General features: G+C 47.7%; 1 protein-coding gene across 1 annotated transcript; it reads left to right on the forward strand.

Annotated features, from left to right (window-relative positions):
• Positions 1 to 695: 695 nt before the first annotated feature.
• NEURL3 (neuralized E3 ubiquitin protein ligase 3) lies at positions 696 to 5,787 on the forward strand. Its single transcript, XM_008700186.2, has 4 exons — positions 696 to 723; positions 3,212 to 3,697; positions 4,659 to 4,727; positions 5,365 to 5,787. The coding sequence occupies exons 1-4, from the start codon at positions 696 to 698 to the stop codon at positions 5,529 to 5,531; spliced, it is 750 nt and encodes a 249-aa protein (XP_008698408.2). The 3' UTR covers positions 5,532 to 5,787.
• The last annotated feature ends 14,526 nt before the right edge of the window (positions 5,788 to 20,313 follow it).

The following is a 20,313-nucleotide window of genomic DNA, read 5'->3' on the forward strand; positions in this document are numbered from 1 at the left end:
ACACCAGGAGGCAGGCGTTCGGCACGACCTCCTGTGGGACGCTGTGTTTTGTAGCAGACTGTGGAAAGTGGAATTCTGACTCCAACAAGGTTGGGAGAACAATCAACACCTCTCTTCTCTGCCTGAGACCCAGGGCCGGGGCAACTCCACAGGTCCTGGGATGCAGCTAATTCAATTCAGTCCACTTCAGCGACATTGATTAAGCACCTCCTGTATGCCTGGGGTCTGTAGCAAGGCATCTCCACCCTGGCTGTGCACTAGAATCTTCTGGGTGCTTTTCAAAACTACTGATGCTGGGCCCCACCCCAGGCCACTGGAATCAGAGTCTCTGGGGAGGGTCTGGGTGTGAGTACTTACTAATGCGCCTCAGGCAATTATACTGAGCAGCGGGCTGAGAACGACCGGTCAGAAGTCGGGGAGAAGTCTGTCTTAAGTCCTACCCAGGCCATCTCCGGAGTCCTTGCTTCCTTTAGGTCAGCGAGCCGCAGCAGTTCTGCTGTGAGCCAGGGGCAATCATCAGGAAATTCCCCGGATATCATAACCCGTGACAGCAACCTCTAATTAATCATCAACCTTGTAACACGATCCTGTCCCATAAAAAGGAGACCGCTGAATCTTTGGAAACCTGTCCACGAGCCTTCTCCACAGACAATTCCTTCCAGACCCAGGGACCTGTGCCCGAGGACCCCAGGCTGATGGGGGCCCTGCTCTGTTCCCAGCCTGGTAAGTGGGAGCCCTAAGCTTGGTCCCAAGACCAGGGATATAGAAGGAGAGGGGAAGCTATGGAACCTGGGGTGAGTCACTTTTCCCTAAGGCCTCAGTTTCTTCATCTGCAGGCCAGGGCCAATGTAAGCCCTGCCAGCTTACGGGGCTGCCAGAGGCACAAACCAAAAGGTTACCAGGCACGACAGTTCTCTGAGAGCCTCACCTGAAACCACAGTGCGCCGGTAGCGTGCAGGGCAGGAGATGGAGAACCTGGTGTTTTACCACCTGAGGTCTGGACTGCGTCTCAGAACCCTGCTCCGTCCCAGGCAGAGAGTCTGGAGCCTCAGCCCTTGGGTCCCGAGGGGCACCCGAGGCTCACAACCCAGCAGCAGGTAGCACCCAGAGCTGGGGCGGGGGGAGGTGGTGAGGAGGGTGGGGACCAAGCCACGGTTGCTGCTGCTTCTATTGCTGTGGCAAGTGTGGATTCCAGGTCACGGTGGTGCCAGAAAGGAGGCAGCGTGGGAGGAGTGCAGGGGCAGCAGCGAGCCCCTGGCTCCTCAGCTCCTGGCGGTGGAGGTGGGCAGAGCCACTCCCACTCCACGCCCTCTGCATGCCTCCCTGCAGGTTGTGGGAGCAACGAAAGACACGCTGTAAGGGCTCATCTGTGCCTGGCACCCAAGAGGCTTGATGGCTGGACGGGTGATACTAGAGATGACGAAGATTCAGGGAGGTCCTCGCTGAGCAGAGGGCTGACCCTCTGTCACTTAAACTCCAAGAGACCTGCAAAGATTCTCTTTGAATCTGCCTGGGGGTGTGGCAGGGGGAGACATCCAAAAGTCATGATGCCTGCCCAAGTGGGCAGTTAACTCCTCACATTCAGGATTTCCAGGCAGGTACCTGGAGACTCCAGGCCATGGCTGGCCATACCCATTGGTGGATATCAATCCCATTGGTGGATAGGGAGGCCTATACCCAGAGGGGCAGTGACCTGCATAGGTGAGCAGCAGAGCTGGGACTAGAATCTGGGTATCAGACATGGCTGCCCTCCACAGAGCCTCTTGGATGCCTCAGCGACTCTGCAGTGGGCCCAAAGACAATCCATCTGATGTCAGGGCCCTTGACTCTGGTACCTGGTCACCGTCTGTGCCTACTTGGGGACTCCCCCTTGCTTGTGCATAGCCTCCAGGAAAAGGCATCTGGGCAAACTATCAGGAAGGAAGGAAGAGATGAGGGTATTCCAGAAAGGGGTGACAGTCAGTCAAGGGGCTTGGGTGAGGGAGGGGTGAACTTGGATAGCAGGGTTCAGAGGTCCCCAAGGCCAGAGTGAGTGCTTGTCTCTAAGGCCTCAGGTGAGAGAACCATGGTAGGCTTGCCTTTGACCTGAATCCATCAGGGACACATTCCCTATGACCTGAAGGGTATCCCTTGTACCTGCCCAGATTTAGCCTCCCCTCCTTGTGACCTGCTGGAATCTCGCAGGCTTGTGAGTGGTCAGAGAAATGAGGCTGGGGAAACTGATGAGACCTGGGAGGGTAGGGGCCTTGCTTTTTTGGGTTGGGGTCTGGTTCAAGTTCTGACTGAATTCCCTTCTAGTTTCAGCTCCCATCTTCCAACCCAGAAAGAGCAGAACAGGAGGGGAGAAGTGGAGGGGAGAGAGATGAGGCCTGGGAGCTGGCTACATGCAGCTGTGGGCAGGAAGCTCACCAGCTTCCTCCAGGCTCAGACCTGGGGCTGGAGGGGAAGGGCTGCTCGGTAGGGAACTTCCTCTCCTGGCTGCCAAGTGGAGTCAGGTTGGGAAGTCCCCTGATTTTAAAGCCCAGCCGTGGGCCTTCCCTGGCCCAGCCCAGGATTCTGAGGGGCAGACCTGGGACTCCTTCTCCAGCCCGTGCCCCCCTTCCCCCACCTCCCCCTGTGGGGGGACTGTTGGACCCCTTTCTTTTTTTTTTTTTTTGGACCCCTTTCTCTTCCTAGAAAAGGAAGTGGTCCTCACTGAGGGCCGTGGCCTTCACAAATGGTGCAGGTTCTCTGTGGGACAATGATAAAGTCAGACAAACAGAGAGGAAAACAGCGCGAACACCAGGACCCATCTGCCAGAGCTCACCCTCATTAGCAAGCCCATCTCCTTTCAGATTGTTTCTAGATACAGATAGAATATATATGTTACTAAACATATAAACGTATGTGTCGAAGAAAACCTGGATCATATTATATCTACTGTTCTAAAAAATGCTTTTTCTGTTTAATCCCAATGACCATTAGCAGGTGTTGAGAGCCGGTACCAACCAGCACCAGTTCCTTTAATTTTTACAACATCCCTCCGGGAGGGGCACTAACGCTTGGGGAAGTTCACCTTGGAACTCAGATCCCCGGCACGCTTTTCTCTGGTGGGGGGAGGGGGGCCCTGGATGAGGGCAGGAGCAGTGGCCCCAGGGAGATGGCGAGCGGGTGGGGCGGGGTCCAGACCGCACTGACGCCCCCACCCCCACCCCCACCCCCACCCCCACAGACGCCGAGGCGCCGCGAGAGATACTCCGCTTCCACGCTGAGGCCAAGGGCGCGCAGGTGCGTCTGGACGCCGAGCGGTGCACTGCGCACAGGCGCGCCACGTTCCACGACGGCATCGTGTTCAGCCAGCGGCCGGTGCGGCCCGGCGAGCGGGTGGCGCTGCGCGTGCTGGGCCAAGAGGAGGGCTGGTGCGGCGGGCTCCGCGTGGGCTTCACGCGCCTGGACCCCGCGCGGGTGTCCGCGCCCAGCCTGCCGCCCTTCGTGTGCCCAGACCTGGAGCAGCAGAGCCCGACGTGGGCGGCCGTGCTGCCCGAGGACGGCGCGCTGCCGGGGAACGTGGTCCGCTTCTGGGTGAACCGCCGCGGCCGGCTCTTCGCCAGGGTCAACGCGGGCCCCCGGCTCCTGCTGCGCGAGGGCGTGCTCATGGGCGCCCCGCTCTGGGCCGTGATGGACGTGTACGGGACCACCAAGGCCATTGAGCTGCTGGGTGAGGCAACCCGCGGGGACCCAGGCACCGCCCCTGGGTGGGAGGTGGAGGCTCGGGTGGTACTGCTTCCCCGCGCACAGCCGTGGGGAGATCCGTTCAGTTTTTCATATGCAGTTTTCCCATCAGCTCCTGCCCAGGGCCGGTTATGAAGATGGGCACTGGGGACGCCAGAAGGACAAGACCCAAAGGGAGGGCAACCTTGTCCCTAGAGAATGCTAAGAAGATACGACTAGCCTTCCAAACATCTGTTAAAGGGCTGTTTCCCAAAGGAAGCGATTGGAGGCTGGGTTTTGCTGTCTAAGTAGGAGTTCACAAGAGTCAAGGGCGGCAAGCAAAGGGAACGCGAGTAGGAGCGTTAGAGCTGCCCGGGAAGACTGCTTGTGCGGGTCAAGTGAGCCGTTCCGCCAGTGCGTGGGCAGACTAGAAGCATCCCTCTAGCCACCTGAAAGGAGGTGGATTTCAGGGAGAGTGGATACAGGAAACATCCATAAAAAGAAATACTGGCATTCCTGTGCTAGTCGTCAGGGGCCTACACAAGCAGTCCCGTTTTTAAAATCACTTGTCGCAGCTGCTGAAGCCTCACGCCTGGGACACCTGTCTTGGTAGGTCTGGTGTGGGCCCAAACACCTGTTTTCCCAGCCTCCTGGGGGATTTTAATGCACATCTGGGTTTAGGAAGGTGGGTAATGCTGAGTGTCTCCAGTCGGGCAGCGACAGCAGGGCAAAGACGAGATGTCTAGAGGAAGGGTGGGGTGGTTTAGGAAAAAAAATCTACAGCCTCAAGAATTCTCTGCTGGGTTAAACTGGGGAAGGGACGGCTGGGGCCATAAGATCAGCTGGGAGCTCCAGCAATGCATTCCAGGCAAGAAAGCCCACGAAACTACCTCAGGGGCTGGTGGGGGTGGGGTGGGAGCACCCTGGCTTTGCTTTCCCTGGGCCCTGAGTCTCCCTCTCTGCCTCAGATCCCACAGCCAGTGTCTTCCCCTCAACCGTACCACGGACCCTCAGTGATGAGACCCCACAGCCTGAAGGTGAGTGGCTTCCCCCAGCCCCAGGGGCTCCCCGGGGCTCCAGCACCAGAGGCACCACGGGAGACCCCAGCTCTGGGGGCTCAACTAAAGCCTTTCCAAGTCCCATGAAGTCTCCCACAGGCTTTAGGCCAAAAGATTTGGTACTGCCTACGGGAACCCTAACAGCAGTTTAACAGCTCTGCCTTCTAGAAACATTGGCTAACTTTACAAGTTACAAGAGCACATTCATGCACAAATAGTGTTATTTTGTCCCTGCTTTAAAAAGCAGTCCATGTTCATAATAAAAGATTTGCCAAACAGAAGTAAAATAAATATTAAAGAATAAATATGGAAGTTAAAAAAAAACCACCGATTACCTTTTAGGTGGAGTTTTCTCCTACCATTTTGTAGTCATGTATCTGTGGGGAATTGTGCTCTGTGTTCCTGTTTTCTAAGTTGGAATTTTATGATATATATGTGTGTACATTATGGTTTTCTTGCCAGTGGTTTTTTTTTGCGTTTATGTTGTGAGCATTTTCTCGTGAGGTAATATTCTTCACAATAGGACTGCGTGGTTCTCTGCCCTGTAGTTATAGCGTGAGTAGGCTGCCCACCCTTTGCTCCCACGTGCCCCAACCTGTGTTGTCCCCTTTCCCAGCTGCAGCAGGAGAGGAGTGTGCCATCTGTTTCCACCGTGCTGCCAACACCTGCCTTCTTCCCTGCGGCCACACAGACTTCTGCAGCTACTGCGCTTGGCGGGTCTTCAGGGACTCGGCCAGGTGCCCTGTATGTCGCTGGGATATCGAGGCCGTGACCCCCACGTAGGGCCCCCCTACTCTGAGGACTGGAAAGGGCCTCCTGATGCAGGTGGCAGACTGAGTCTGACTCTGAGCCTGGCCTCTGCAGAGGGAGGAGGTGCAGCCCCCCACCCGCATTCTGGGAGAGTCAGAAAAGCTGGTCAGAAGCAAGCCTAGCAGGGAGAGGGAGGCAGGGAGGCAATGGCTCTTCTCTCCTCCCCAACAGATCGGGGCCAGTGGAGAAAGGAGGAGCCCCATTTTTCTGCCCACACCAGAACTATCTCCCAGGTTCATTTGTGCCCAAAGCTTGCCAAGGCTTTTGGCTGACCACCCGGTGCAGCCACCGTAGACCTAGCAGTCCTGGTACCCATAGGTCATGTCAGGGAGAATGGCCTCTATTCAGAGATGGGGCGGCCTGATCCTGGTTTTATAGCGGAGGAACGTCGGATATCAGCATGTATCGGGTAGAACCCCAGCCCATCTTGGGGTATCGAGGAGCCTGGAGCAGACGCAGGGAGGCATCTGGGTGGAATGTTTACAGTCCTGTGTGGAGCCTGGGTCCCCCAGAGAAGCCCTCCATAAAGCAGATCAATAGTTAGCTGCCCTGCCTGCCCTGCAGGGTGACTGTCAGGTCCCATGAGATCGCGTATCTGAAGACGTTTCTGCACGTGGGACCGCACTGTTTGACTGTGCTTATTTCCTTGCCAATTTCGGAGGGGTCAAAATAAATTTGGCTCTTGTGAATGATTTTGTGACGAGTATGTCCCCTTTGCTGCAGTTGGGGCGGGGTGTGGATGGAGCTTTGGGCTGTCGGGATGCTGGGGCGTTTGGGAACATACCCTCTGTCCTCTGCAGACACACCCTAGGCTTGCGGGGGACTGGGTGGGGCTTGGCCACTCAAGCCTGTGGACTTTATTCTGCTGAGCACCCGGGGGGGGGGGCAGTTCTGCGCTCCCAGCCCTGATGTCACAGCCAGGCTTTGCCCTTGCCACCCTTGATCTGAGGGGACTGCCGGGAGGCTCTGGCTCTTCAAGGAAGGGAGGAGTTGACCCGGGAGCTCCCTTCAGCAGCTGCTTGGGTTGGGGCAAGCCATACCTATTACTTTGCTGTTGTTCCTTGCTCGGGACTCGTGGGGAGGTATTTCCTGGGAGAGAGGACTAAAAGGGCAGTTCCAACTTATTGCGCTAAAAATTGTAATGACGGGCTCCTTCATTAACGGCCTCCCTACCCACACCATTGCCAACCAGTGGGTCAGGACATTGGGTTCAGTGACACTGGAATAGCTTACACTCTGGAGTGGGATCACCTCTCCACCACTCATGAATGGTCTAACCTTGGTCTTGTGACTTGACTCCTGTGAGCCTCAGTTTCTTCATCTGTAAAATGGAAATAAGCTCATTTTCTCTGCTTGAAAGTGTGAGAATCATGAGTATGAAACTTGTAGCTCAGGGGCACCTGGGTGGCACAGCGGTTAAGCGTCTGCCTTCGGCTCAGGGAGTGATCCCGGCGTTATGGGATCAAGCCCCACATCAGGCTCCTCCGCTATGAGCCTGCTTCTTCCTCTCCCGCTCCCCCTGCTTGTGTTCCCTCTCTCACTGGCTGTCTCTATCTCTGTCGAATAAATAAATAAAATCTTTAAAAAAAAAAAAAAGAAAGAAACTTGTAGCTCAGATGAAGTACTCAAAAGATGGCATCTCCGTTCCCCTGGAAACGGCATCTCCTAGGGGAAGCAGCCAAGAGATCAATGGGCTAGGTGTCAGGGGTCTGGGTGTGAGTCTTGACAGCCCACTAACTTTTACCGAGGGCCCTTGTGTCATCCCCAGTATCTTGGAATGATTCCTACAGATCCCTTCTTCACCCTTTAAGTGTCTTTTTGTTTTTAAATCAGATGCCTCTAGGGCAAGGGCAGTACTTTCATCCTATTTCCAGTGAACACCTTCTTACTAGTTAACACCCGAGCAAGCCTGATCTTAGAAATGATCTCTAACCAGAGCAGGGGGACTTCTGGAATGGTGGCGTGAGGAGTCCTCTAAATCTATTCTTCCATTAAAGCAACAAAAATATTGGCAAGATTATACAAATCAACTTTTCCAGAACTCTAGATATTAACCAAAGGCGAACAGCAATCTGAAGAGGGGTTTATCCAAGAGAAACTGCTCAACTTCGGTAAGAACAGTGGGTTTGTGGGGTTTTAACTTGGCCTACGGCCACCCCTCTAGCCCCAGCTCCACAGTAGCCTTGAAAACCAGCAGCCTTGCAGCTGCTAGAGGGGACAGATAGGGTTAAGAGCACCTGAGAAAGTTCTGTCACCCAAGCATCATCATTGTTTGACCTGGATGACAGTTTATTGGAAAAGCTTGATTTACAGGCTGTTATTATTTAATCCAAGTTGAAGCTCTCTACTCGGGAAAACCCCTATTCCCAGGGTATTTGTCAAATATAATCAGCTTCAATTGCTTAACCTCACAGCTGCCAAAGACTGTAATACCAGTTGGGGGGCAAACATGAGCCCAGCCAGAAATTTAAAAGAGACATCTGAGAAATTGGATGCACTTACAGGAATTTGAAAAGCTCTGGTATATTTCCGGGGATCTAAAAGCCTGTGTGCATGGTCTGCAAAGGCCTGAAGGGCCCTGATCTCTTGCTTCTGGCTGACCTTGAGGTCCTGTACAAGCAGGAAGTAAAGACTAAGACAAAGATTTAAATTGCTTGAGATAGAAGGCATGCCTCACCCCCCAGAGCTACTTGGCAAAAAGTGGAAGATTTTCTAGCTCAAGACATTTAAGGAAATCTCTGTCTAATCATTAGCTGACCATTAAGCTAACCTAGTGGAGACACCAGTGGCTGCACACCAGAGAAAATATAGACCTTACAGAACTAGTCCAGGAAAGTCATTGAACAAACAAATATACAAACAACAGTAACAGCAAATCCTGGCAGGGGTGGTGGTGGTGTCTGGTATTCAGAGTTGCCATATTATGTTATCTGGAGGATCTGGTTTTCAAAGGAAAAAAAAAAGTTATACACACACACGTATGTATGTATGTATGTATGTATGTATGTATGTATGTATATAGAGCCTGAAAAGAAACGGGAAAGTATGGCCCATTTCAGTCTCCTTGAGGAAGGCTACATGTTGAACTTACTAGACAAAAATGTTCTTTTTCTTTTTTTTTATTTTAATTTTAAATAATCATTTTTTTAGGTTTTTATTTTATTTTTTAAAGTTTTAAAAAAATGTCTTTGTTTTTGAGAGAGGAAGAGAGCACACATGTGGGCATGTGCATCGGGGAGGGGCCGAGGCAGAGGGAGAAGCAGATTCCCTGCTGAGCAGGAAGCCCCACTCAGGGCTTGATCCCAGGACCCTGGGATCATGTCCTGAGCCAAAAGCAGACACTTAACTGACTGAGCCACCCAGGAGCTCCAGTTTTTTATTTGAATTCCAGCATAGTTAACATACAGTGCCAGGTGTGCAATATACTGATTGAACTATTCTATACATTATTCAGTGCTCATCATGGTAAGTGCACTCTTCATCCCATTCACCTGTTTCACCCCCCAACCAGTTTGTTCTCTGTAGTTAAGAGTCTGTTTCTTGCTTTCTCTCTCTTTTTTTTCCCTTTGTTTTGTTTATTAAATTCCACATGTGAGTGAAATCACATGGTTTTTGCTTTCTCTGACTTATTTCACTTAGCATTATACTCTCCAGCTCTACCCGTGTTGTTGCAAATGGCAAGATTTCATTCTTTTTTATGGCTGAATAATACTCCATTGTATATGTATACTACATCTTTATCCATTCATCTATCAATGGACACTTAGGCTGCTTCCATAATTTGGCTATTGTAAATAACGCTGCAATAAACATAGGGATGCATATATCCTTTTGAATTAATTGTTTTTGTATTCCTTGGGTAAATATCCGGTGGTGTGATTACTGGATCATAGCGTAGTTCTATTTTTAATTTTTTAAGGAAACTTCATACTGTTTTTCCACAGTGGCCTCACCAGAAATGCACTGCATTCTCCCTAACAGTGCACGAGGGTTCTTTTTTCTCCACATCCTCACCAGCACTTGTTGGGTTTTTTTGGTGTTTTTTATTTTAGCCATTCTGACAGGTGTGAGGTGATGATCTCATTGTAGTTTTGATTCGCATTTCCCTGATGATGAGTGATGTTGAGCAATTTGTCATGTGTCTGGTGGCCATCTGTATTAGACAGAGACTTTGTTTTTTTAAGATTTATTTACTCATTTGAGAGAGAAAGAGCACACACATGGGGGAGAGGAACAGAGGGAGAGAGAAATTCAGCAGACTCTGCGCTGAGCACAGAACCTGAGGCAGGGCTCCATCCCATGACCCTGAGATCACTACCAGATCTGAAACCAAGAGTTGGACACTCAACTGACCATGCCACCCAGGCACCCCTAGACAGACTTTAAATCGTCTATTATAAATATGTTCAAAGTATTAGAGGAAACCATATCTAAAGAATTAAAGGACAGCATGTTATCAGTCTCACCAAAGAGAGAATATCAATAGAGAGATAGAAATTATAAAAACAACCAAATAGAAATTCTGCAGTTGAAAAGCACAATACCTGGAAAAAAAAAAAATCACTAGAGGGGCTTGACAGCAGATTTGAGCTGCATGAGAAAGGATCAATGAACTTGAAGATAAATTAATGCAGATTATCTAGCCTGAGGAAAAGGAAAAAGATAGCAAAAAATGAACAAAGCTTTAGAGACCTGTGAGGCACCACCAAGTGCTCCATCACACACATAATAGACCAGGAGAACAGAAAAAAGGGAAGAAAATAATAGACCAAAAAGTTTCTAAATTTGAGGGCTTGTTCCGCCCCCCCCAGGGGTGGGGGCTGCTGAGGCTTCACCCACATGCCTTGCATGAAGCCGGGCTGCTCAGAGCCATAGCCGCCCTCACTGGTTAAGGGAGGTGGGGGGTAGGGCACAGCCTGGGGAACCAGCCAGGAACTCCCCTGCTGTGAGTTCACTGGCGGTGAGGCACAGAGAACACCCTGGCAGAGCAGATGGCCCTAAGCAGGGCCCAACTGTGTGAGGTCCAGAGGGAGGAGCTGTAGCAGGGCAATGCCTTCCATCAATCTGATACAGATATCTTTATGATCATGGGCGCATCAGCCAACTTAGCCGAGAAGACCTAGCCCACCATCTGGTGGCTGTTCCAGGATGGCCTTCTGCCCAAAGACACCTTCATCGTGGGCTACATCCCCCCCCGCCACCTCACAGCGGCAGACATATGAAAACAGAGTGAACCTTTCTTCAAAGCCACCCCAGAGGAGAAGCCCACGCTGGAGGAGTTCTTTGCCCACAGTTCTACTGTGGCTGGCCAGTATGATGACACTGCCTCCTAAGAGTGCTTCAACAGCCACACAAGTGCCCTCTACCAGGGGCAGGAGGCCAGCCACCTCTTCTACCCGGCCTGGCCCCCCACTATCTATGAGGCAGTCACCAAGAACATCCAGCAGCCAAGGCCCTGCAGAGGCAGATGGGCTGATGAAGAGAGTGGGCCTCCAGCACAAAGGCATCTACAAGCGGCTGAACCCCCATAACCTCTGAGCCCCAGGCCCCCACCCCACCCACCTTGGCCCTGTCTGTCTCTATTCCTCCGACTTGCTTGCTGCCCCGTATCAGGAGGGCTTTAGGACCATACACCTCAGCCTCACATTCCGCCTCTGGCCACCCCACCCGCTCAGTGCTGCTGCCACTCTGGGCCCAGCTGTATTTCTCAACCACCAAGCACTCAAGACTTGCTCTGTGACCATCCCCAGCTGTCACGGGCCCTGCCTGAGCCAGCTTCTGTCCACAGGACTGAAACCCAACAGAAGGAAATAGAGTGGCTCTTCCACCTGTCCTGGGCTCCTCGGCCTAGGACAGGAGTAAGGGATGACAGGAGGGGCAGTGGGTGGGCCACAGTGGGCCCGTAGCTCATACTCCTGCTGGCTGTGGGCAAGCTCTTCAGAACTGGTGGCAAGGGGTCAAGTGCTTTCATGCCAGTCTCAGTGTCACTTGACGTTCCTGGTCACTCACTGGAAGGGACCTCTGTGCTAGCCAGCAGTGCCCTGTGTCTTGGGCCCCTGAATGTCCTTCTGCCCTACCAGCTCCCCCAATTCCCTCACAACCACTCTGACTCAATCATTTCTTCATTTATTTATCAAATTAACTCCAAAAAATATTAAGCACCAGACGCTAGAAGCTATCCTACTATAAGCACAGCCTTCTCTGCATCCTTGGGCGTCACACTGGGAAATAGATAAGTGTAGTATAATGTGGTAAGTTTTAAAATAGTCTATACAAAAAGCTGGTCAACTTTCGTTCAGGATAGCACACTGAACATATGTAGTTGTTTCTTTTTACTCCAGGTTTCTATAAACTGCTCATAAAAAATATAATAAATCCATATCTTCATTCAAAAACAATAGAAGGAACTATTTAGTGCCATTATAAAAGATGACAAGTAGATGGGAACAGATTGAAGATGGAAACCTTGGGCCAAAATTCCACAGAGGAGGGGCGCCTGGGTGACTCAGTCGTTAAGCGGATGCCTTTGGCTCAGGTCATGATGCCAGCATTCTGGTATTGAGCCCCACATCGGGCTCCCCACTCAGCGGGAAGCCTGCTTCTCCCTCTCCCACTCCCCCTGCTTGTGTTCCCTCTCTCACTGCCTTTCTCTGTGTCAAATAAATAAATAAATAAAAATCTTAAAAAAAAAATTCCACAGAGGAGAGGTCTGCTGCAAGAAGTGGGAGAAGTTCTAGGGAAGCTTCAAACCCAGAACTGGAGGGCTGGGAGAAGACAGCCCATTCCTGACTGACCTGACTGACCAGAATACATGGTCGGGAATGTTCATCTCAGGCCAGGCTGTGAGCCAAGGAGGTGTCTGCCCATGGCCAAGAGCAGTGGGGGTGTATGTGTGGGTCAGAGAGGCAGGGCAAAGCCCCAAACACTGATGGTTCTTCAGGGCAACAGAAGCTTCTATATTCAGAAGGCTAACTGTTGACTCATCTTGTCCGGCAGCACATGCCATCCATTTCTCATGATCACTTTAAACAGTTGCAGTGCAATTCACAGATGCCTATCCTACTCCCTCTAGCAAGCAAACCACTCAATCTAACAAGTAATCTTAATTCCAAGGTCACACCCAAGAAAAGCCAAGTATTTGAAAAAGCTAATATCATGGGGGAAAAGACACCTAACTTAACAAAAGGAGGAGTTCATACCTGGAAAAGATAGAGTTAATGGAACAGACAGACCTGGGATTTAGGATAAATATAAATGCAGAAAGACATTTCATCAAAAAATCTAGGTACGGGGTGGGGGGAGGGGTGCACCTGAGTGGTGCATTCGGGTAAGTGTCTGACCCTTGGTTTTGGCTCAGGTCATGACCTCAGAGTCATGAGATCGAGCTCCGAGTTGGGGGGTTCCCTGCTCAGCATGGAGTCTGCTTGAGATTCTCTCCCCCTCTGCCCCTTCCGCTCATGCTCTCTCTCTCTCTCTCACAAATAAATAAATCTTAAAAAAAAAATCTAGGTACAGGGACACCTGGGTGGCTCAGTCAGGTGTCTGACTCTTGATCTCAGCTCAGATCTTGATCTCATCTCATGAGCTCAAGTCCCTGCATTGGGCTTTACACTGGGTGTGGAGCCTACTTAGTAAAAGAAAAAAATGTAGGTACCTTGGAAACTAAAAATTTAATAAAAACTCATTAGACAGACTGAATTGCAGAAAGATTATAGCTGAAAAATGAGTTCATGATCTGGAATCAAACAGAATGCACTGGAAAACTACAAAGAGATGAAACATGAAAAAAAGAATAGATGCAGAAGTTCAAATATCCAAATTCCAGAAGGAGAAAATAGGGAAAATGGAGAAAAATAGGGAAAAAAGAGAATGCTCAAAGAATAGAGAAAATTTTATATTGAAGAGTCTTCAGATTGAAAAAGCCCACCAGTTGTCAAGCAGAATATGAAAAAAAGACCTTCACCTTGACCTATACTGATGAAATTTTAGAGCACTGAGGATAAAGACAAGACCCAAGGAGGAAAAAAAAATCACAAACAAAAGAACATGAATCACATTAACAGTAGTTTTCCTCAATAATACTGGATGGTGAAAGACAATGGAATAATATCTTCAAGTTTCAGAGGGATTTTTAAATTTTATTTTATTGAAGTATGACTTACATACAGAAAATGCACAGATCTTAAGTCTCCATTTTGATGAGGGCATAATTTTGAAATCTAAAAATTTACAGGCCATTCTCCCATTCAAACATGAGGGCAAAATGAGATTCTCCCATATAAAAAAAAACCACTTTTTCATCTACAGATACTTTATGAAAAAATTATTAGAGGAGTTGTTTCAGAAAGAAGAAAAAAAAGTAATGCAGTAGTGATTAGTGAAAGCAAAAAAAGTTTAGTCTAAATAAATGTTAATTTTACGAAAAAATTCAATGATAATCTGGAATGAAAACCACAGATGATATCATCATCGGTGGAGTGGAGAGCAGCAAAAGCATGCTAAGTTTCTTTCTTCACTAGGAATAGGTAATTATTAACAATAAAAATGAGAAAAAGGTAAGTTTGTTGATTTGTCAAAGAGCATACAAAAAAACGTAGAAGACTACAAACAGAATATATAAATTCCAAACCTTTAAAAGAAAAGTAATAGAACCTCAATTCCAGCAATCCAACAAAAGGCAGAAGAGTAAATAAAAGAACAAAGAGTAGGTAGGAATTAAGTCCTAACAGAGCAGTACTCATAATAAATGTGATGGGTTAAATTTGCTTATTGAGTGACAGGGATTTTCAGTTTGGGCAGATAAAAACAAACAAACAAAAACTCCAGGAAATACAATCCAGTTACATCCTGTCTCTAAGAGATGCATTTAAAATCTAAAAAGACTTCAAATAAAGGAAAAGAAAATGATATCAAGCAAATTCAGATGGCAAGAAAACAGATTGTGGCAGGCCATGATCAGGCTTGCCTTTGAGATCCCTCAAGATAATGGAAATGGAAAATGCCTAGGCCTTGTAGGACAGGTGCAGGTAAGAGGAGATTGCCCAGTGCTGGCTTAGAAAGAACTTAGGTATCAGCTCAGGGGCCATGCTCTCTGATGGGCTGAATTTCTGGTATGTATGTAGTATTGGTCATTTTTGGTGCTGGAATGAGACCACACTTCTCAAACACCTGCATCTTACTCCATGAAGACCACCAAACTTTGAGCACAACCCTGTGAGAAATAAGAGAACAATAGGGAGCACCCAGCTGCCTCAATCAATAGAGCGTGCGATTCTGGATCTTGGAGTTGTGAGTTTTGAGCCCCATGTTGGATGCAGAGATTACTTTTAAATAAATAAATATTTTAAAAATAATGAAATAAAAGGGTTTTTGTTTTTGTTTTGTTAAGCAGCAAAGCAAGGTTTATAGAGCAATAGCAACGTGATAATACAAAGCTCCTGAGGAGGGAGGGGACCCCCGTGGGTTGCCACTGGAATTTCTGAGCCTAGGGGGTTTTTTGAGCTTGTCTTGGGCTGTTGTAATCTGCTTAACCCACCCTGAGCCTGGCATCCAATCAGGGCTTTGCACGCGGGAAGGGGTGGAGCGCTCCTTCCAGGGTGGCTTAAAATCCTTTTAAGGGTGGTTCCCTCGGAGAGAGTCCAAGATGGCGGAGGAGTGGAAGGTTTAAGTTTCTTCTGGTCCCAGGAATTCAGCTAGCTAGCTATCAAACCATTCTGAACACCTGCCGGCTCAATGGGAGATCAAAGAAAAGAATAGCAGCAACTCTATGAGGAGAAAAGCGACCACTTTCTGCAAGGTAGGAGGTGCGGAGACGTGACTCTGAGGCGATATGTGGGAAGATAGACCCAGGGAGGAGGGAGCCGTGGTCAGTGGGCTACCGGCAAGCGATAGAGCAGCAGAGCACAAAGTCGGAACTTGTAGAAGTCCGCTCCGATGGCTAAGCAGGGGGTGGAGCCCTCTCTGGGACAGTGTGGTCTCAGGACTCTCGGGGTCGCAGAAAGACTGAGGGTGCCTGAGTGCGGCAGAGCTCCCAGGTATCGGATCGGGGAAGCCCCCGCAGAGAGAGCTGAGGGGCGGGCTCTCAGCTGGGGGTGGCCGTAAACCGTGCACCATGGCCCAGTCGGGCCTCTGCTCAGAGAGGGGCAGCAGATCCGCGGAGACCCCCCTTCCTCGCCGGGGAGGAGCAGCGCGAGAGCCCGCCCTAGGAATCTGCAGGGTTTGGAGACTCCAAACAGGGCCGTGTGCCAGAGGTAGAAACACTCGGTCACAGGCCAGGTGAGCATGGAGAGCGGCGGGAGACCAGGGAGACAGGCGTGATTGACCGCTTTTCTCTGAGGGCTCACTGAGGAGTGGGGTCCTGAGCTCTCGGCTCCTTGGGGGACCCGGAGAGTGGGAGGCCGCCATTTTCATTCTCATTCTCTAAAGCTGCGCAGAAAGCCTTGGGGGTTAGGAAAGCTACAGAGAGCACACCTGAGCAGATGACTTAGCCTGGCCCCTGGCAAGGGCAGTGCAGTTCCACCTGAGGCAAAGACACTTGAGCATCAACGCCACAGCCTGTACCCCAGAAGATCAGCAAGAACGTCCAGCCAAGACCAAGTTTACCAATGAATGAGAACTGCAAAACTCCAGCACTAGGGGAATACAGCACATAGAATTCATGGCTTTCTCCCTATGATTCTTTAGCCTTTCAACTTTAATTTTTTTTAATTTTCTTAATTTTTTCCTTTTTCTTTTTTAAAATTTTTCTTCTTTCCTTTTTCAACCAACTTATCAGCTCCTTTTTTAAACTCTTTTTTAATTTTCATTTTTACAGGGGCACAGGGTGGCTCAGTTGGTTAAGCGTCTGCTTTTGGCTCAGGTCATGATCCCAGGATCCTGGGATCAAGCCCCACATCAGGCTGCCTGCTCCACACTGAGTCTGCTTCGCCCCCTCCCTTTGCTTGCTGCTGCCCCTGCTTATGTGGGCACGTGCTCTCTCTCTGTGTCAAATAAATAAAATCTTTAAATTATTTTTTTCATTTTTACGGTCATATTCTATCCCTTCATTGTATTTAACCTTATTTTTTGTATATATGTAAGTTTTTCTTTCTTTAAAATTTTGGGATGCAGTTTCTTCTGCCACACCAAAATACACCCAAAATCTAGTGTAAGGTTCTGTTCTGTTCACCAGCCTGATCATATTCTCTCTCTTTTTTTCTTTTCCCCTGGTTTCAGGTCTCTTCTGATTTGTGTAGTGTATATTTCTCTGGGGTCGTTGTTGCCCTTTTAGTATTTTGGTTTCTTTTTCACCTGTTCTTCTCTGGACAGAATGACAAGATGGGAAAAAGTCACCTCAAAACAAAACAAGAGGCAGTACCGACTTCCAGGGACCTAATCAATATGGACATTAGTAAAATGTCAGAAGTAGAGTTCAGAATAATGATTATAAGATACTAGCTGGGCTTGAAAAAAGCACAGAAGACACCAGAGAATCCCTTTTTGGAGAAATAAAAGAACTAAAATCTAACCAAGTCAAAATCAAAAGGGCTGTTAATGAGGTGCAATCAAAAGTGGAGGCTCTAACTGCTAGGATAAATGAGGCAGAAGGGAATGTTAGTGATATAGAAGACCAAATGATCCTCAACAAGATACTTGCTAATAGAATCCAACAGTTCATTAAAAGGATTATCCACCACGATCAAGTGGGATTCATACCTGGGATGCAAGCGTGGTTCAATATTCGCAAATCAATCAGCGTGATACATCATATCAACAAGAAAAGACTCAAGAACCATATGATCCTCTCAATCGATGCCGAAAAAGCATTTGACAAAATACAGCATCCTTTCCTGATTAAAACCCTTCAGAGTGTAGGAATAGAAGGTACATTTCTCAATCTCATAAAAGCCATCTATGAAAAGCCTACTGCAAATATTATTCTCAATGGGGAAAAGCTGGAAGCCTTTCCCTTAAGATCAGGAACACGACAAGGATGCCCACTCTCGCCACTATTATTCAACATAGTACTAGAAGTCCTTGCAACAGCAATCAGACAACAAAAAGGGATCAAAGGTATTCAAATCGGCAAAGAAGAAGTCAAAATGTCTCTCTTTGCAGATGACATGATACTCTATATGGAAAACCCAAAAGAAGCCACTCCCAAACTATTAGAAGTTATAGAGCAATTCAGTAACGTGGCGGGATACAAAATCAATGCTCAGAAATCAGTTGCATTTCTATACATGAATAACGAGACTGAAGAAAGAGAAATTAGGGAATCCATCCCATTTACAATAGCACCAAAAACCATACGTTACCTTGGAATTAACTTAACCAGAGAGGTAAAGGACCTATATACTAGAAACTATAAATCACTCTTGAAAGACATTGAGGAAGACATAAAAAGATGGAAAGATATTCCAAGCTCATGGATTGGAAGAATTAACATAGTTAAAATGTCCATGCTACCCAGAGCAATCTACACTTTCAATGCTATCCCGATCAAAATACCAAGGACATTTTTCAAAGAACTGGAACAAACAGTCCTTAAATTTGTATGGAAACAGAAAAGGCCCCGAATCTCCAAGGAACTGTTGAAAAGGAAAAACAAAGCTGGGGGCATCACAATGCCGGATTTCGAGCTGTACTACAAAGCTGTGATCACAAAGACAGCATGGTACTGGCACAAAAACAGACACATAGACCAATGGAACAGAATAGAGAGCCCAGAAATGGACCCTCGGCTCTTTGGGCAACTAATATTTGATAAAGCAGGAAAAAACATCCGGTGGGAAAAAGACAGTCTCTTCAATAAATGGTGCTGGGAAAATTGGACAGCTACATGCAAAAGAATGAAACTTGACCACTCTCTCACACCATACACAAAAATAAACTCCAAATGGATGAAAGACCTCGATGTGAGACAGGAATCCATCAAAATTCTAGAGGAGAACATAGGCAGCAACCTCTACGACATCGGCCAAAGCAACCTTTTTCATGACACATCCCCAAAGGCAAGAGAAACAAAAGATAAAATGAATTTATGGGACTTCATCAAGATTAAAAGTTTCTGCACATCCAAGGAAACAGTCAGAAAAACTAAGAGGCAGCCCACGGAATGGGAGAAGATATTTGCAAATGACACTACAGATAAAGGACTGGTATCCAAGATCTACAAAGAACTTCTCAAACTCAATACACGAGAAACAAATAAACAAATCAAAAAATGGGCAGAAGATATGAACAGACACTTTTCCAATGAAGACATACAAATGGCTAACAGACACATGAAAAAATGTTCAAAATCATTAGCCATCAAGGAAATTCAAATCAAAACCACACTGAGATACCACCTTACGCCAGTTAGAATGGCAAAAATAGACAAGGCAAGAAACAACAATTGTTGGAGAGGATGTGGAGAAAGGGGATCCCTCCTACATTGTTGGTGGGAATGCAAGTTGGTACAGCCACTCTGGAAAACCGTGTGGAGGTCCCTTAAAAAGTTAAAAATTGAGCTACCCTATGATCCAGCCATTGCACTACTGGGTGTTTACCCCAAAGATACAGACGTAGTGAAGAGAAGGGCCATATGCACCCCAATGTTCATAGCAGCAATGTCCACAATAGCTAAATCGTGGAAGGAGCCGAGATGCCCTTCAACAGATGACTGGATTAAGAAGTTGTGGTCCATATATACAATGGAATATTACTCAGCTATCAGAAAGAACGAGTTCTCAACATTTGCTACAACATGGACGGCACTGGAGGAGATAATGCTTAGTGAAATAAGTCAAGCAGAGAAAGACAACTATCATATGATTTCTCTCATCTATGGAACATAAGAACTAGAATGATCAGTAGGGGAAGAAAGGGATAAAGAAAAGGGGGGTAATCAGAAGGGGGAATGAAACATGAGAGACTATGGACTATGAGAAACAAACTGAGGGCTACAGAGGGGAGGAGGGTGGGGGAATGGGATAAGGGCACATATTGCATGGTGCACTGGGTGTTATACACAACTAATGAATCATCGAACCTTACATCGAAAACCGGGGATGTACTGTATGGTGACTAACATAATAAAAAATCATTATTAATAAAAAAAAAAAATAGAAGACCAAATGATGGAGAATACAGAAACTGAGAAAAAGAGAGATAACTACTGGATCACGACGGGACAATTTGAGAGATGAGTAATACCATAAAGCGAAACAATATTAGAATAGTTGGGATCCCAGAAGAAAAAGAGAGAGGGGCAGAAGGTATATTGGAGCAAATTATAGCAGAGAACTTCCCTAATTTGGGGAAGGAAACAGGCATCAAAATCCAAGAGGCACAGAGAATCCCCCTCAACATCAATAAAAATATGTCAACCCCCTGACATCTAATAGTAAAACTTAGCAAATCTCAGAGACAAAGAGAAAATCCTGAAAGCAGCTCAGGACAAGAGGTCTATAACCTACAATGGTAGAAACATTAGATTGTCAGCAGACCTATCCACAGAGACCTGGCAGGCCAGAAAGGACTGGCATGATATATTCAGGGTACTGAATGAGAAAAAACATGCAGCCAAGAATATTTTATCCAGCTAGGCTGTCATTGAAAATAGAAGGAGTGATAAAAAGCTACCAGGACAAACAGAAACTAAAACAATTTTCAATCACCAAACCAGCCTTACAAGAAATATTGAAAGGGGTCCTCTAAGCAAAGAGAGAGTCCAAAAGTAACATAGACCAGAAAGGAACAGAGACAATATACAGTAACAGTCACCTTACAG

The sequence above is a fragment of the Ursus maritimus genome, unplaced genomic scaffold (genome assembly GCF_017311325.1).
Source record: "Ursus maritimus isolate PB19 unplaced genomic scaffold, ASM1731132v1 scaffold_6, whole genome shotgun sequence".
NCBI lineage: Eukaryota > Metazoa > Chordata > Mammalia > Carnivora > Ursidae > Ursus > Ursus maritimus.

Excerpts from the sequence above, each read along its gene's own strand:
- NEURL3 (XM_008700186.2), top strand. The coding sequence starts at position 696 with ATGGGGGCCCTGCTCTGTTCCCAGCCTG. Across the intron at positions 3,698-4,658 it reads CAAGGCCATTGAGCTGCTGG|ATCCCACAGCCAGTGTCTTC; the intron begins GTGAGGCAACCC and ends TCTCTGCCTCAG. Across the intron at positions 4,728-5,364 it reads TGAGACCCCACAGCCTGAAG|CTGCAGCAGGAGAGGAGTGT; the intron begins GTGAGTGGCTTC and ends CCCCTTTCCCAG.